General features: G+C 36.3%; 1 protein-coding gene across 1 annotated transcript in view; it reads left to right on the top strand.

The window, feature by feature from the left end:
- The window catches only part of LOC126092185 (low-density lipoprotein receptor-related protein 1), a 772271-nt gene that overhangs the window by 674858 nt on the left and 79922 nt on the right, over positions 1-17491 (top strand). Inside the window, exons 54-61 of the mRNA XM_049907661.1 lie at positions 1846-2048; positions 4111-4272; positions 4888-5040; positions 5204-5328; positions 5421-5564; positions 12854-13099; positions 15079-15288; positions 15671-15759. Coding sequence (XP_049763618.1) covers positions 1846-2048; positions 4111-4272; positions 4888-5040; positions 5204-5328; positions 5421-5564; positions 12854-13099; positions 15079-15288; positions 15671-15759 — 1332 coding nt within the window. The remainder of the gene's footprint in view (positions 1-1845; positions 2049-4110; positions 4273-4887; positions 5041-5203; positions 5329-5420; positions 5565-12853; positions 13100-15078; positions 15289-15670; positions 15760-17491) is intronic.

Raw genomic sequence — 17491 nt, 5'->3', positions numbered from 1 at the left:
CAAGCTTCTTCATCTCCCAGTACCTACTGCAACCTACATCCTTCTGAATCTGCTTAGTGTATTCATCTCTTGGTCTCCCTCTACGATTTTTACCCTCCACGCTGCCCTCCAATACTAAATTGGTGATCCCTTGATGCCTCAGAACAAGTCCTACCAACCGATCCCTTCTTCTAGTCAAGTTGTGCCACAAACTTCTCTTCTCCCCAATCCTATTCAGTACTTCCTCATTAGTTATGTGATCTACCCATCTGATCTTCAGCATTCTTCTGTAGCACCACATTTCGAAAGCTTCTATTCTCTTCTTGTCCAAACTATTTATCGTCCATGTTTCACTTCCATACATGGCTACACTCCATACAAATACTTTCAGAAACGACTTCCTGACACTTAAATCTATACTCGATGTTAACAAATTTCTCTTCATCAGAAATGCTTTCCTTGCCATTGCCAGTCTAAATTTTATATCCTCTCTACTTCGACCATCATCAGTTATTTTGCTCCCCAAATAGCAAAACTCCTTTACTACTTTAAGTGTCACATTTCCTAATCTAATTCCTTCAGCATCATCTGATTTAATTCGACTGCATTCCATTAGCCTCGTTTTGCTTTTGTTGATGTTCATCTTATACCCTCCTTTCAAGACACTGTCCATTCGATTCAACTGCTCTTCCAGGTCCTTTGCTGTCTCTGACAGAATTACAATTTCATCGGCGAACCTCAAAGTTTTTATTTCTTCTCCATGGATTTTAATACCTACTCTGAATTTTTCTTTTGTTTCCTTCACTGCTTGCTCAATATAGAGATTGATTAACATCGGGGAGAGGCTACAACCCTGTCTCACTTCCTTCCCAACCGCTGCTTCTCTTTCATGTCCCTTGACTCTTATAACTGCCATCTGGTTTCTGTACAAATTGTAAATAGCTTTTTGCTCCCTGTATTTTACCCCTGCCACCTTCAGAATTTGAAAGAGAGTATTCCAGTCAACATTGTCAAAAGGTTTCTCTAAGTTATCTGTTATTGTACCCAAAATAAACACATGGAGAAACGATCATCGTAATAAAATAATAGAAATCAGACCTCGTACAGAAAGATTTAAGTGTTCAGTTTTCCAGTGCAGAGTTAGAGAGTGGAACGATAGAGAAATATTCTGAAGGTGGTTCGAGGAACCCTAAGCCTGGCACTTATGTGTGAATTGCATGGCAGGCATGTATATCAATGAATATAATCAATTTTTGAACATATGGTGTAATTCAATAAACAAAAAATATCTACTTATCAAACAGCAACAGCGGAAAACAAAAGGTTAAGTCAATGTGCAAGCTTTTGGAGCCAGTGGCTCCTTTTTCTGGCAGAAGGGTTGAAGGGGCAGGAAGACTGATGAAGTAAAAGGACTTACAAGGTTTAGGAAATGGGGAGGGTTCAGAAAAGTCACCCACAATGTCGGGTCGGGGGGGGGGGGGGGGGGATTACTGTACTGGATGAGAAGGAAAGACTAATTATTGGGAACTGTGCCAGATAAGACTTGGAAACCTGAGAGCTTAAGTGTGAAAGGTAGGATAATAAGCAAGACAGGGATTACTGACAAAACATGGTGCAAAAGTTAATAAGAGGAAAAAGTTAAGTGCATTGTATGTGGTAGAGGGGGAGGTCGATGAAAAATAGACAGGTCAGAAAATAAAGGATATAGAAAACTAAAAGGATCCAATGAAATGAATTATTATCTACAAACATATTAAAATTTTAATTTAAAGTTTGATTAGTTCATGTATAAACATGTGTATGCTAGATAATCTATAGATGTTGCCCTCAGATAAATATTATTAATTTTATTTTGAAATATTGCAGTAGAACATAATCCATGTGAAGACAATGGTGGATGCAGCACCCTTTGTTTATTGACACCAAATGGAGGTCGTCGCTGTTCTTGCCCTGAACATTTTGTCCTTGCGGAGGATGGATATAGTTGCATTGCCAATTGCACATCAGCTCAATTTGTATGTGCCACAACATACAAGTGTATTCCATTTTGGTGGCGATGTGACACACAGGTGTGTTAAATATTTGAGTATGTATGGCTTTTGTCTCTACGGAAAACCATGTCATCACATAATCACTTTAGTAATTCATAAAATTAGTGTAATAGTTACCCCAACATGCCTCAAAATCTATTAGAAAAAGAAAATAACAATTTCAGCCATAACTAAGAACTCAGCATACCTGTTATGTGGAGAATCATTGTCTGAATGACTGAGTGATCCCCAGTACTGCTAAGGATTTCTTCTTGGTAAGAGAACTAAAATAGAGTTGTGTATTTCTGATTATTTAAAAAAAATTCATTGCCTGAATTTGAAATTTGTTTGTAGCTATATGCACCTTGGTTTTTGGACTTACTTGCTTAAATCTAACAGCAAATCTACATGCCACAATATAAAATTAAATGAAATCAGTCCTAATTTTAGTTGTCTATTTGCTGTTGCTTATGTCTGTTGTTTGTTTCACAGCATCTGGATGCATTCAACTGATGCTGCAAATTCAGGATAATGAAACTGAAGTCATATTTTAATGGTGGTGTCTTCTTAGATCATGTTGACTGCTTCAGACACGATAAAGCACACAAATTTTCAGTAACTACCTACATCCAAAACATAAGCCACCTACTTTTGATAAATGACCTCCAGCCACTTCACATTATTATAAAGGGGGAAGAAATTAGACCTGATAGAGGAACTTGAAATATATGTACCTAATAATTCTTGTAAAGGGAAAATAGTAAATGAAACAGTCAGTTTCTGCAGCAGTCATTTCTTCAGCAATTTTAAGGACCTTTCTGTGTAAACAAAAATCTACATCAGTAAAAAAACCCTGACTTCAAATATTGTTAAATGCATTTTTGTGTATACATTTTTCTATTGCTCAGAAATGTGTGTTTCTAAGAGAACACCAAAAAAGACCTAACTCACACTGTCAGATATCACGTCTTTGATAACCATAGTTTAGGGAAGTGTGTGTCTTTGGGGCAAAATATAAAACAGTGCTGTGTGGAAAGTGTGGATATATGTAAAACAAGACGTGTTTGCAAAAAACAAGTTGTAATACTTAAGTCTGCAAAAGTGATGGATGTTATACAAAAGAGTCTGTGTCATGCTATCACATCGCATCACAAGATGAAAAACGATCCATTGCTACAACACCAGATACTGCTACCGCATAATTTGTGGTGACAGATGCTTTTTCTGATCTCTTTTACAGACATTGCTGCAAAATGTGACTTCATTTTTGTTATACTGAATATGCAATATGAGATAAATTTACCCTGCAGTTGTTAAACAAAGAAGAGGCACCAGCAATAGCAAACAGATTACTACTTTAAGTATTGTTACAGAAGATCAAACAGTGGAAAGTCCACATTGGGGTATCAACAATATTATGAAAAGAATAGTACTGCTCACCACAAATCATCCTTTTCATAATATTGTTCAGGATAGGAAAGGTTTTATTTTATTTTGTGCTGTTAGACTGTAGCAAATAAGATACTGGATGAGGGTAAAAATCCGAAATCCATAGAGCTGTGCCCTTACAAACTATAAGAATATTTGAATTAATAATTTCATATGACTGGTTGCAGCCATAAACATATAACTACATTTTCATCGAAGGCACAGATAAACAGGAATCAGTATGGCTCATGCAGTTTCTAATATTCTGCAACTCTTTACAGTATATCACAGTCTTGTAATTCTATATGTGTACTAATGTATATTAATTTAACACATACATATAGAATAATACACAGTATGCTGGCTTGCAAGTTCCAACACATTTCATATAAGGTTTATTAGGCAAGGAGAGAAACATACAGACTTACAAATTAGGAGGCTCAACCAACAGTTACAAATGTATCAGTGTCATAAGGTAAACATATTTGATTGGAGGAGTGCACTTACCAGCACACAATATTATGGTGTGTAAGGATGTTACATAAAAATGGTATAAAGAAACTGCATTTTATGTCACAGAAAAATTCAGAAATTTTTATATTCTTCATGTTAATACTGTGTTTTAAGATAAAGGTATCTGAAACTGTGGTTCTATAAAATTTCTTCTTTGCAGGATGACTGTGGTGACAGCTCTGATGAACCCAAAGGCTGCCCAAAGTTTTCATGTCGTCCAGGGCAGTACCAGTGTGCCAATTCTCGCTGTATTCATCCATCATATTTGTGCAATGGTGAAGATGACTGTGGCGACAGCTCAGATGAAAAAGACTGTAATAATGTAAGTTACGAAACTTGTTGACATCTATTACCCTTCATGAACTACTTACGGATGTATTTACACCTTACAAAATCGTCATTTTCTGTTACGTGTAAAAATCTGTTTTTGTTGAACGTTAAAGCCTGGAGTAACAAATAGAACTGCAAACTATTTCAGACATAATGTAAAGTGAAACAGGCTGAATAACGGCCAGTTTAAAAACTTACGTTGCTCTGTGTTTTAATGCAGAATGTGTGTGTGTGTGTGTGTGTGTGTGTGTGTGTGTGTGTGTGTGTGTCAGTCAGTGAGAGAAAAAAGGAGAGAAACAGTGGAGGAGAGGGGGGGGGGGGGGGGAAGTTGATCACAGAGGTGTGGAATTAAAGCCTCATTTCCATTTGATTTATGAAAAAGTCGTGACTTATTAATTCATTTCATTTTTAGTTTTTTCATGTGTCTCTAAATTTGTGAAGTGTATTGCAGTAATATATATACTTTGTATTTATTTGGTAGTGATCTCATTTTATTGTTTTTTGCTCTATACCTTTTGAAAGTTAGTTAATTTAAAAGGGGAACTATGTTAATTATAAACTAAAGTTGTTTTCACTTACTGTGACTATGAGATTTGTTTTCTTCCAGTACACATGCTTAAGCACCCAGTTCAAATGTAAAGGCAATGAAACTGTCAGCGATCACTGCATTCCACTCACAAGAAAGTGTGATGACTATCCTGATTGTCTAGCTGGTGAAGATGAACAGAACTGCCCCCCAAAAACATGTCCACATAACCAGGTAATCATAACTCAGTTGGCTCAAACTGCTTGCTGAAGAGTACATCAAATCATGTTGAAACTATGTTCATAATTAATCAGTAGTGTTGCTGATACAGGAAGCTTGCAACATTCAATAGCTGTATCATATGAAAATATTTCTGTAATACAAAATTACTTTTCAGTTTCTCTGCAGCAATTTAAAATGCATCCCATCAGTCTGGGTCTGTGATGGAGATGATGACTGTGGTGACAACTCAGACGAAAAAGTTAATTGCAAGGATAGAGTATGTCCTAGCAACCATTTCAGGTGACATAAATTGTTTAATGACAACAAACCTATTATCTATAGATGTTGTTATAATTTCTGAGTTAATAAAACATAGAACCTACTTTGCACAGGTGCAATTCAGGACGCTGCATACCAAATACGTGGCGCTGTGATGGAGATACGGACTGTTCTTCAGGAGAAGATGAACCAGAATCATGTTTGACACATTTTTCAAGAAGCTGTGACCCAACTTACTTTAAATGCACAAGTGGGACGTAAGTATTGTGGCACCATTTAAGTACAAAATGTACTAAAGTACATTTAGAAACTTTGGTAGCAGATTCCTTTCATCCAAATGGAAAAGGTGTGGTTTTTTTTTTTTTTTTTTTTTTTTTTTTTATTGATCACTTTCGAGGTAAAATCCAGCAGTTGCAGTTTTCAACCAATAATTGAATGTTATAGAATTGCATTGATAATATAAGTTAACACATTAAGAACTGGTTATTTTTGTTCTAATGTACTGCAGTGGCGGGGAGTTGCACGTTGTTTGATTTCCATGCAGTCTGCACGATGTAACTGTCTTGCAGGTCATCTGTCTCTTTTCGGTACAGTCATTTGACTATACAAAATGGTATTTTTTTGGCTGAGTAGAAATGGCATAAGAACATACCTGACAGATTGCAGCATAGTTGCAAGCACTAACGGCTGCTGGCAAAAGCAATAGTCATCTACAGAGCTGTGACAACACTTGACCAGTTGCCACAGATGTGGTTTCCAAATATTACTTTATTGGTTAAGGCAGCTGCATGCAGCTGGCATGCTCAGTCCTCTGCAGCTTTCAGGGATTGACTTATGCCATCTTAACTATAACTGTTTTGTTTTTGCTTGCAACCATAAACAGATTTATATTTCATCAACTTTGCATCATTTTTACTTTAAACTTTCAGTGTTTGAACATATCCACATTATGAAACAATAATTTTTAGTGCATGCATAAGAGTAACATGTCTTATAAACTGTAATCATGATGTAATTGTAAACCACATGTAAAAATAATTGTCACAATCCATCACATTAGTGGTCATAACAATACATGCTTTTTATCACATGCACAAAAATACATCTGTTTCTGCAGTGTCCGTTTGTTGACCTGTTCCTTTGTTATAAAATTTAGTATAGTTGCTATACATATAGCAATGCACCAAGGCACAGAGACAGTCTGCAGATATTATCACTGAATCTTTTGGTTTGATTTGTTGAGAAGACCTTATCCTTTGCAGCTACTATTGTTTCATATAATGTATTTGGCTTTGAGCCTATATACAAACAAAAGTTGCTTGTACTTTTTTAATGTATGGTATTGTGTAAAACATTTCTCTCTGTGAAGCAGAACCATACAAAATTTGCAAATATATCTCGTTTCACTTCTTTCCCGACAGACAGCAGAAATTGTACAGGCACTGGTACGAAATTTCTTTTTTCCGTTTTTGAAATGGACACTGGTTCATGGTGCATCATGTCACCTAACAGACTTCCAGCTGGATCTTTGAGTTGTGCTCTCCCTGTTGCACTAGGGGATGGGCTGGTGGGCTGGGCATATCTCTCTCTGGGTCCAGAGAGCCTTCATTATCATCATCAGTTATGCCATATATTGCCTCCAAAAGGAGATACTACATATACTCTTTTTTTCTCTGGTTTCAAGGACTTATAAATTCTAAACAGATTGAAAAGTTCATAAGATATTATTTTTTTGTCCATTTCATTGATTCCCTTTGGTTTTTCTCTTTTTATTTTCTGTATTTGGGACAGAAGTATCATGAATTGTTGATATAATTCTGACATCCTGCTTGTCTTTCCATATGAGGAGAGGGATGTCACCTTTTCTACAGAAAAGTGTGTCACTTTGATGCTTTGGCTTTCAGAGTTTGTGATAAACCTCTGTTCACCCTAATAGTACCAAAAAATTTTGGGTTTGTTTTGCAGTAGTAACTCTGCAGTAGAGGAACTGCTGTAATAATTATCATGATAGATATGGTGCCACATACTGAGATAAGGGCCAAGAACTGTATGAGAACAGATTCTTCCTATTTTTACCCTTCACTGGTATAAATCTCCATATTGCAGATATAGTCTGTTCCCTCTCGCATGCTATAGTAACAACTAACTCATAAATTGTAATCTTTGTGGGGTTGTATGTTCAAAACCTCAGGCATCCTCTCCAAGGAATCATCCCTATGTCCAAAGACAACTGTTGTTTTGTTTTGTAAACTATCCCAAATTTATTGAGTAAATAATCCAATGCAATGTCCAGATTTATTCAAAATTTCCAGATCTGTTCAAAATCATTGCAATTCATAATATGTGAAAATTTTAGGGTAGCTATTAGATGATATGTTGACCAATAATATTTCCATATATATTATGTCTGTTCTTTTGGACATCTCTGAAAGAACTGACACCACATAGTATGTAGGATCAAGTGATCACTTCAATTATAGAATTGCGTTGATAATATAAGTTAACACATTAAGAACTGGTTATTTTTGTTCTAATGTACTGCAATGGCCTGGAATTGCATGTTGTTTGATTTCCACACTCAAACTCTTATGGCAATCAGTGAAACGTCATGAGTAATGAGGATCAGGACAAGGGACACTACATCAGTAGTATGTGGATAGACTGAGAATTTGAGTCTGACGGGAGGCTCGCTAGAGTAGTCCATGCAGTTGCAATGGCCAGATGGCTACGGTGTCCGAATGGTGTAGTGATCAGTGTATCTGCCTTGTAAGCAGGAGACCCAGGTTGAAATCTCAGTCCAGCACAAATTTTCAACTTTCCCCATTGATTTAAATCAATACCCATTGGCAGCTAATGTCAGTAATTCATTTGATACTTGAATAATCTTTCCATCTATCATTTCTCTCTTGTTCTACTAGAAAAATTAACGAATTCTTTACAGACAAATGGAAAAACTGGTAGAAGCCAACCTCGGGGAAAATCAGTTAGGATTCTGTAGAAATGTTGGAAAGAGTCGAGGGGCATGAAAGGGAAGCAGTGTTAGGGAAAGGAGTGAGACAGGGTTGCAGCCTATCCCCAGTGTTATTCAATCTGTATATTGAACAAGCAGTAAAGGAAACAAAAGAAAAATTCAGAGTAGGAATTAAAATCCATGGAGAAGAAATAAAAACTTTGAGGTTCGCTGATGACATTGTAATTCTGTCAGAGACAGCAAAGGACCTGGAAGAGCAGCTGAATGGAATGGACAGTGTCTTGAAAGGAGCATATAAGGTGAACATCAACAAAAGCAAACAAGGATAATGGAATGTAGTCAAATTAAATCAGATGATGCTGAGGGAATTAGATTAGGAAATGAAATGCTTAAAATTGTAAATGAGTTTTGCTATTTGGGGAGCAAAATAACTGATGATAGTCGAAGTAGAAAGGATATAAAATGTAGACTGGCAATGGCAAGGAAAGGGTTTCTGAAGAAGAGGAATTTGTTAACATCGAGTATAGATTTAAGTGTCAGGAAGTCGTTTCTGAAAGTATTTGCATGGAGTGTAGCCATGTATGGAAGTGAAACGTGGACGAAAAATAGTTTAGACAAGAAGAGAATAGAAGCTTTTGAAATGTGGTGCTACAGAAAAATGCTGAAGATTAGATGGGTAGATCACATAACTAATGAGGAGGTATTGAATAGAACTGGGGAGAAGATAAATTTGTGGCACAACTTGACTAGAACAAGTGATCACTTGGTAGGATGTATTCTGAGGCATCGAGGGATCACCAGTTTAATATTGGAGGGCAGCATTGAGGGTAAAAATTGTAGAGGGAGACCAAGAGGTGATTACACTAAACAGACTCAAAAGGATGTAGGTTGCAGTAAGTAATGGGAGATGAAGAAGCTTGCACAGGATAGAGTAGCATGGAGACCTGCATCAAACCAGTCTGTGGACTGAAGACCACAACAACAACAGAAAAATTAGGTCAAGGAATTTCTTCATATCTCTTTGTGTAACAGATTTGTGTATCACTTTCCGTACGTAATCCCTCTTCAACAAGTCTTGTCAGATAGTAATTTTATTTTTCTGGGATTTTTGATTTAATGGTGTTATATAGACACTGTTTTTGACTTTAGGTATCTTACCCTGGTTTGCTTCTTTTATTATTCAACTTTTACCTTTTATACAGCTGCACTCTCAAAGATGACATTTACTGCGTGTTTGTGCCTTGGTCCATATGAGTAACATATTTTCCAAGGTAGTTTACAATCATTGTAACTTCTTTGACAGTAGTGAGTTAAAGTATGATAATGGCCTCATAAGCTGAAAACTGATTAACTGAATAAATTAATCCATTAGAATGTACACAATATAGTGCTTTTTATTTAGTACACAATATAGTGCTTTTTATTTATAATTATGTTGTTCTAGCAAGAAACAACTAGAGAATGCACTTGCACTTCTGACAGAATTTGAGCTAGTTACCAGCAGCGGTTTTTTGGTCCATGTGTTCTTCCAACATCACTTTACAGGTGCTGTTTACAAAGATTTTATTCAGGGCAATCTTTCATATCACTGCAGGATGTATCCCTGCAAATAAGAGGGAGCATATCATTTATGCATGATGAGAGTTAAACATTTCATTCGTGTTGTTCAACATGTACTGGATGATTTATAGTTGCCATGGCAGATGGGTATTTAGTCATGTAACTGGGTGAAGACATGTCAGCCCACTTTGGTCAAGTATTTTATGTAGTTTATAATAGCCATGAAAGTTTGAAGGAAATGCAAGTTCAATACAGTGATGCAAGCTGATCACTTAAGTAAATTAGTTACCTCTTGGACAGTCCTAGCTACTCTTTGTAGTACCAGTGCATGCTAGAGAATATGAAGAAAATCAGAACTATCAAAATCTGAAAGGTGCCTATAAAATCATCTCTGTGTTCATCAGACAAGTACTAATAGCAGGTCATTGATATCTTCCCTTCCTGACCATGACATAACATCAGTGCAAAATTGTATGTTGACAGAATCATTGTAACAGTACCATCAACTACAAAAGATGTTCTTCAGTCACCATATACATCGTTTCCCATTAATACCAGCACAGAATCACGTTTGTTGACAGTTCAGTCTTGAGTGTTTAGCAACTTACCAAGTAGAACGATGCTGTGTGCTTGGTAGACAAACCGAATCCTTTGTGTACACATTACTGAGAAATCCGAGCATATAAATGTCCAGTGTTGCATGAGAACCAAATTCTCATTACAGAGTGTCTTCAGATGCATGATGTCATTGTGTATATATCACTGCAAGTTAAAGTATTGCCTTCAGCTATAACACAGTGGCAAATTCAGAATTTTTTCAACTCTATTTTCCTCTTCCTAGACTCGCTCCTGAAACCCATATTTCAGAAGGTAATGTCTGTCCTTATGCAAGATTAGTATTGTTTTAATGCATTGAATGTGGTTATTTGTTACCTTATTCTGAAAAATCTGTAAACTATCAACTAGCAAACATGTTCATGACCAGATGATATGGTAACTTAAGCCATCATCCAACTTTAAGTAACTAGATCAGCAGGAGGATTATTCCATAATTACCTCTCTAAATCTTCACATTAAACTGAACATATGATATTACAGTGCTTTGTATGCTATGGTGTCCTGTCTGTGTAACGAGTTTCATTCTGTTTTATCTTGGTACACAATTCTTTTGCATGTGAACCTAAAGCCCCCCAGGCAGGAAACATACATGCATTATTGGCGGACATGAGTGAAAGCAAGGAATTGATATGATTCATAATGTCACATACATTTATTTAAGAACTAACCTCTCTTGTCATCTCCCATTCCTATTTGATTATATCTGTAAAACTTCCAGTTGTCACTGTCATGTGATCCACGTTAGAGGGTCATTCCAGTTTAAACTGGACTTTTATTCCATTCATTCCAGTGGTAGAGTGGGATGCTAGAAATGGTGACACTATATGGAAGGCCTCAGCACTCATAACTTGCTGTAGTATCTGTTCACTCATCAGTTGTAAACATCACACAGCAGTATCATCCAGCAGATTTATCATCCAAATTGACATCATATCGTACAGTATTAAAAGCAGATCACAAATCCTCTGTTGTTCAAAACAGTATAATTTGTTTTCTCATGAAACAAGATGTCAAGCCTTCTGAGTTTCTGGTTAGATTGCAGGCAAGGTTTATGTGTGCTAATATCTCAATCACCTGAGAGTTTGGACGAGCAAAAAAATATTGCTGTGATCATGAAACTCTTGAAAATAAAACTCACAAACCTTGTCCATGGTCTAGTGTCACTAATGACAACTTCATTTGTGTTCACAGCATTGTGGAAAATTTCTCTTTTTTTTAACTGTTGTCTAGATCTCATTAGTGGTGGTTTTAGGTGTTTGGAGTGTTCACAGGAATCTCTTAAGACTCTTTCTACTTATAAAAATAAGAATAACATAGAAGCTTCATGGTTCTTCTGTACACTTTCACTAAAACTTCCATGGGTTACCCGACATGTACTTGTCATTGCCGTTCAACTGCCGCATCTAGATTCCTCTCATGACTGAATTTCAAACATGCACACACAAACATGTGACACGCAGTAGGCAGGATTCTGTCATCCCACACGCACCTGTAAAATATCATGTGTTCGAGATGGTAGAAGGCTGAGTGGTTCTAGAATTTATGCGGAAATTCTCGAAACACTACGGCTTGTCATTGCTCCTTCCTGTGACTTCAGACCGCTACTTTGTATCAGTTTCAGTTATTAGTGTTCCATGTGCATGGGAGATCTTTATCTCTTAAGAGACATGACTTCAACAGATGTTCTGGCAGTTCCATGCATGGCTACTCATAGAGAGTTGCTGAATTGAAGTGGAAGAGCATGTCATAATTATCCTGATTACGAGTATGTGCCATTGTTTACACACCTTTTTGTAGCCACTTGCTGGATCTCGCAGTGTAGGATGCCACACAAGATCCATTGGATTTGGATGGTCATGCTATCTTCATAGCAAACAAATTTCGCAATGTAGTGTATCAGACTATACATTCTACGGCGGATTTTGATCATTTAAATAAGTATAATTTTTATCATTTTCTCTGAAGAAAAAATAAATATTTCATTAATAACTACAGATATCTGGAAAATTCTTTTGAATCTCCAGCTTATTTCGTGTGTTGAAGTCTGTTATCAAATGTTAGTTTGAATTCAGTACATCACTGTACTTCGCATTGTTAAGGCTTCATGTGAAGTTTTTGGTTTAGATTTTTTCATGCATTTGTTGCCTGAGGGCCTTGAATATAGCAGTTGTAACATGTCTGGACTCAATGCAAACTGAATTCCAGCACGAAGTTATAATTATTGACATTATTTAGCAGTATTGTCAGTGTGGAAGGAGGGGGAGTTGTGGGGGGGGGGGGGGGGGAGCCTGAATAATATTTCCCTATGACTTAAATCCAATACTGTTTTTGTGAAGAACACATTTTTAAAAATAGTCCATGCACTTCTATTGATACAAATTATTTTTTTCTTTGCAGTTGTATTCCTGGACGATGGCGCTGTGACTACGATAATGACTGTGGTGACAATTCTGATGAGAGGGACTGCAAACCACGAAATTGCAGTGAATCAGAATTTCAATGTCACAATGGCCGATGCATACGTGGCAGTCAGCGATGTGATGGGGAGTTCCACTGTGAAGACCATAGTGATGAAGTTGACTGCAATAACACTTGCAGTAGTGTTGAATTCCAGTGTGCAAATCCTCACTACTGCATCTACATGTAAGCAAAATAACAGTTGATTTAAATAGTTAAACATGAAGCTCAGCCATAGAGAAAGTTGTACTTAAATAGTTAAAAGTTACTAAAATCTGATGGGAAGGTGAGAGGAGGAGAATAGGGAAATGGCAGTGGGAAAAATAATTTAAGTATGGTATAGTAACAGCACCTACAGATGCTTTCAACAGCTTGTTAGTAACAGAAGAGTGGTTCAAAAAATTTACTATTGTTCTCTTCTTCTTAGTATCTCTTAGCACAACAATCACATCCTTTTGTGATTTGAATACATATTCCATCAACAGTCTCACAGTATATGGTACCTTCTTCTGCAGTGTCCTTCAAATTTAAGATGTGCTTTTATCCCATTTTGTTGTGGTATTGTAATAATTGTAAATGCAGGGTGACAATTCTCCTGGAAAAGCAGGAATTCTGGGAATTGCATTTTACCTGGAAAAATCAGGGAAATCTCAGTGAAGTCCACAGTTTCACAAAATCCCAGGGAATTCTGTGTTTTTAACCAAGTATTGTAATTGAATTTCATAAATTACAAATTTTAAAATACTTAATATCTCAAAATGTGTTAATTATTTGAATATTATTCCACATAAATTATTGATTTGAAAACTGTGGTTAAATAACTACATATGGCTGGTACAAAGCTCAGCTGAGAGGAAAGAAAAGTCATTATTGTAGTATGCTGCCCCCCACCGACCAACCCCTGCTCGCCATTAATTTATCAGGAGCTTCTTGACACCATCTGTCTCCTCATACCTGGAATTCTCAAGGATTTTTTCCCCCTAAGTTTGAGTACCCACCCTGAAATGCACTTTTTCCCATACATTTGTTATAACTTGTCTGCATACATGCTCTGTACCAAAGAATTCCTTAACAGCTTCAGAATGACGGCATTGTTTTAATATTTCTGGTACATGTGGTTCACCATCTGCTTGTGCCCTTTGTGTAGGACAGTAAATTTGAGATTAGAACAGTGGTGAAAATTATTGACTATCTACACTATTCCAGTTAATTGATGATAGGAAATGAAAATTTTTCATTTTGTTTTTGAAACCTGACAAGAAAAAAATCGTACTGTAAAGCTTTTGAATGTGGCATCTGTTCAGGAAGTCATAGAATGAAACGAAGGAGGGATAACTCTCCCATTTACAGTAAGAGAGATGAGATTGTATCTTGTCTTCATTTTTACTCTCTGTTGGTACTTCTGTGGTGAACCATTATGAACAGGTGTAATAATTGTTCACTCCATTCAACATAATTTTTTCATAAAAATTGTAGTATTGTTTCTGCTCAGGTTATCAAATAGCCTTCTAAATTCCCTTATAAAAAATATTTTATATAATAAAGCAAGATGAAATAGTGAAAATTAAATTTTCTAAAAATAAAGGAATGCTTAAAAATGTAATTACAACCAAGTATGTACAAATGTAGAAATTACATATGGAAGAGAAACAGTTCTGTATGAAAAAATAAATCTTTAATCACCAACAGGAAGACTTGAGCGAGAGATGTTCTTTGCAGTCTTCAAACTCATTCTGCATCATAACATATCTCTTTCTAACACATATATAGATGAGAATAGTAAAAGTATGGAAACTTGAACACAGATGTAACTAGAAATGAATCTGCAAGGCTGCCACTTTGGTTTTGTGTGTGTGTGTGTGTGTGTGTGTGTGTGTGTGTGTGTTTTGTGTAAGTTAGTTCTGAAGGATGACATTGTCCAAAAGCTCTCCATTGTTTCCAGTCTTGTTTATGTGCCTGTGGACTGCCCAGTGTCTCAATTATATGATGAGTGGTTACTTTTACTCCTTCCATTATTTGTATTACATGAAGGGTGTTTTTGAACCATAAATCTCACAATTTATGTTGTAAAACCTTAGTAAAAGTAAGTCAGCTGTTGTCTTCAGGGCTTTATTACTCTTTGTGGACTATCATATTAATATGTAATTGTATTCTTTGCTTGTTAGTGAATGGAAATGTGATGGTGATGCTGACTGTAGTGATGCATCAGATGAAATGAATTGTAGTGACACCTGTCCACCATGGCAGTTCACCTGCCACAATAAACAGTGCATTAATCTGAGGTGGCGTTGTGATGGTGACGATGACTGTGGTGATAGTTCTGATGAATCCAAGACCCTTTGTGCAAATGTTCCATGCCCTCCAGGAAGACACAGGTCAGTATGTCAGGCAGCGAATTAGCTGGTGTATTTAACCGCATATTACATGTACAAATTGTTAAGAGCACATACCTGTTATATTAAATGATTCCACTGATGAGAATATGAAAATTTAGGATATTTGGTCTTTTTTTTTTTTTTTTTTTTTTTTTTTTTTTTTTTTTTTTTTTTTTTTTACTTAGGCCTTTGCCAATGGTGTGGTGGGCTATTACGTGCAGTTATAAGAAAGAAATAGTCACAATAACCTACTCAAGTTGTATCATTTAAAATGTACATAATCAACATTATAACCAATTAAAATGCTCAGTCCACCTTTATTAAATTGCATAACTGTAGCAATGCAAGTTTTATTAATGTGGTTATTTCTGTTACTTATCAGGTGTAAAAATCATGTCTGCATTCCTGCAACAAGTGTTTGTGATGGTCATGATAATTGTGGTGACAATTCTGATGAAGATATTGAAATATGTAAGTGAGAAATCACTCATTTTTATCTGTAATGCTACCCATAAGCAGTAACTTGAATAAACAATTTCCCTGCAATAATAGCTTACATGTTATGATCTGCTGCTTTCTGCTGATGCCACCTCCAAATAAAATGTTGAATTTTTTAAAATGCAGACAACTTTTAAGGGAAAATAAGAGGTATGACAGGAAAATACAGCAGCTTGTGGTATCACTCCTCACATTTCATAATTTGTACAACATAGCATTAGGAAATGGGAATAAAGTCTCCTAAGTTGGTTGGTATAAGTTAAGAAGGTGAAGGAACATATTGTGTGTTGGCTCCTGTCTCTGGTTCTTTGGCTGATGTTTGCTCAATGATTTTTCTGGGTTTCTCTAGCATGAGTGGCTGGTGCTGTCAAAGCTTCACCCTCCATTGCTCGTGGCATACTGGAATTGAGCCCACGGTCAGAGATTAAATGTACGTCACACCAACGCCTGAGTGATTTTCACTGGTCATTGCTGGTATGGTTTTCCCATTGCTACCTGCAATGGTCATTCACAGTATGGTGGGAATTCAGGGTCCATTTCTCTGACACTTTCCTCTTTCTTGTCAAAGTTGTGGATTTCATTGGCTTTCCTGAAAAAGTGGGCATATTAGCTATTCACGACACCAAGAGGTTCCTTGTCAGTGAATCTTACTACTTGTTTGGTCTCACATGACGCATGCTCCACCATGGCTACAAAAGCCTCTAATTTTATAAAGTAAATGAAATCAAAATTTTAACTTTAGCTGACAAATTATACTCTCACATAAACTGAACATTTGCATATCCTTTAGGAAATTATTATTTTTATTTTACTTAGTATACTGTGTTGTTATAAAAACATGTTAATGCTTCCACTCCATTGTGATCCTTATTGCTCTTTAAAAAATTGAATTATGACTTAGAGATTTGTACAGAACTTGGTTATAATTAAAAGAAAAAAATGCAGACACTGTAAACTTAAGTTGAATAAAGAATGGTTTATTGATAAAACTAACAAATTTTAAGACAGAATTGATGGCTAGCACTTATTTTCAGAAAGCAAAATGTGTAGCACTGCTGATAGACACATAAAAAAGGTAAGAGTGATACACTTCCTAACTTTTGGAACTTTTAGTTCCTTTCATGGGTGAGAAAGAGGCATAGTTTGGGGAAGGTTGAAAAGGAAAGGCGGGTCACGTAGACACCGCGATGAGAAGAACCTACCCTTCCTTTTCAGCCTCCTCAACTTAAAGCTCTCTCCTCCCTGAGAAAGGTACTATTAGTTTCAAAAGCTAGGCAGTGTTATCACTTTTGCTTTTATGACTGTCTATTAGCATTATGGAATAATAGGAGTAGCTCAGAGTTGGTTTTTCTCACTCTTTAAGAACAGATGGTGAAAGGTCATTCATGACAGGAATGAGAATGGCTATGTGATAGTGTCCAATTGGGGCATGGTTAAGTGGAGGTTGCCTTAGGGGTCAGTGCTGGGCCCACTACTGTTTCTACTATGTAAGAATGCTATGCTGTCGAGTGTGATGGGCGATTCTAAAATATTTCTGTTTGTTGATAATACTACTCGTTAGTGAAGGATACTGAGTGCAATGAATCAAACAGTGCAGTTCAGGACATTAGTTCATATCTTGTAGAAAATAAATTGATGCTAAATCATTGTAGGATTCAGTTTCTAACACACAGTTCAACTAATAGAATGAGTTTACGATTGATTG

The sequence above is a fragment of the Schistocerca cancellata genome, chromosome 7 (assembly GCF_023864275.1).
Source record: "Schistocerca cancellata isolate TAMUIC-IGC-003103 chromosome 7, iqSchCanc2.1, whole genome shotgun sequence".
NCBI classification, from domain to species: Eukaryota; Metazoa; Arthropoda; class Insecta; order Orthoptera; family Acrididae; genus Schistocerca; species Schistocerca cancellata.
Note: the sequence above shows the minus strand (reverse complement) of the source record. Positions and strands in the feature narration are given on the sequence as shown.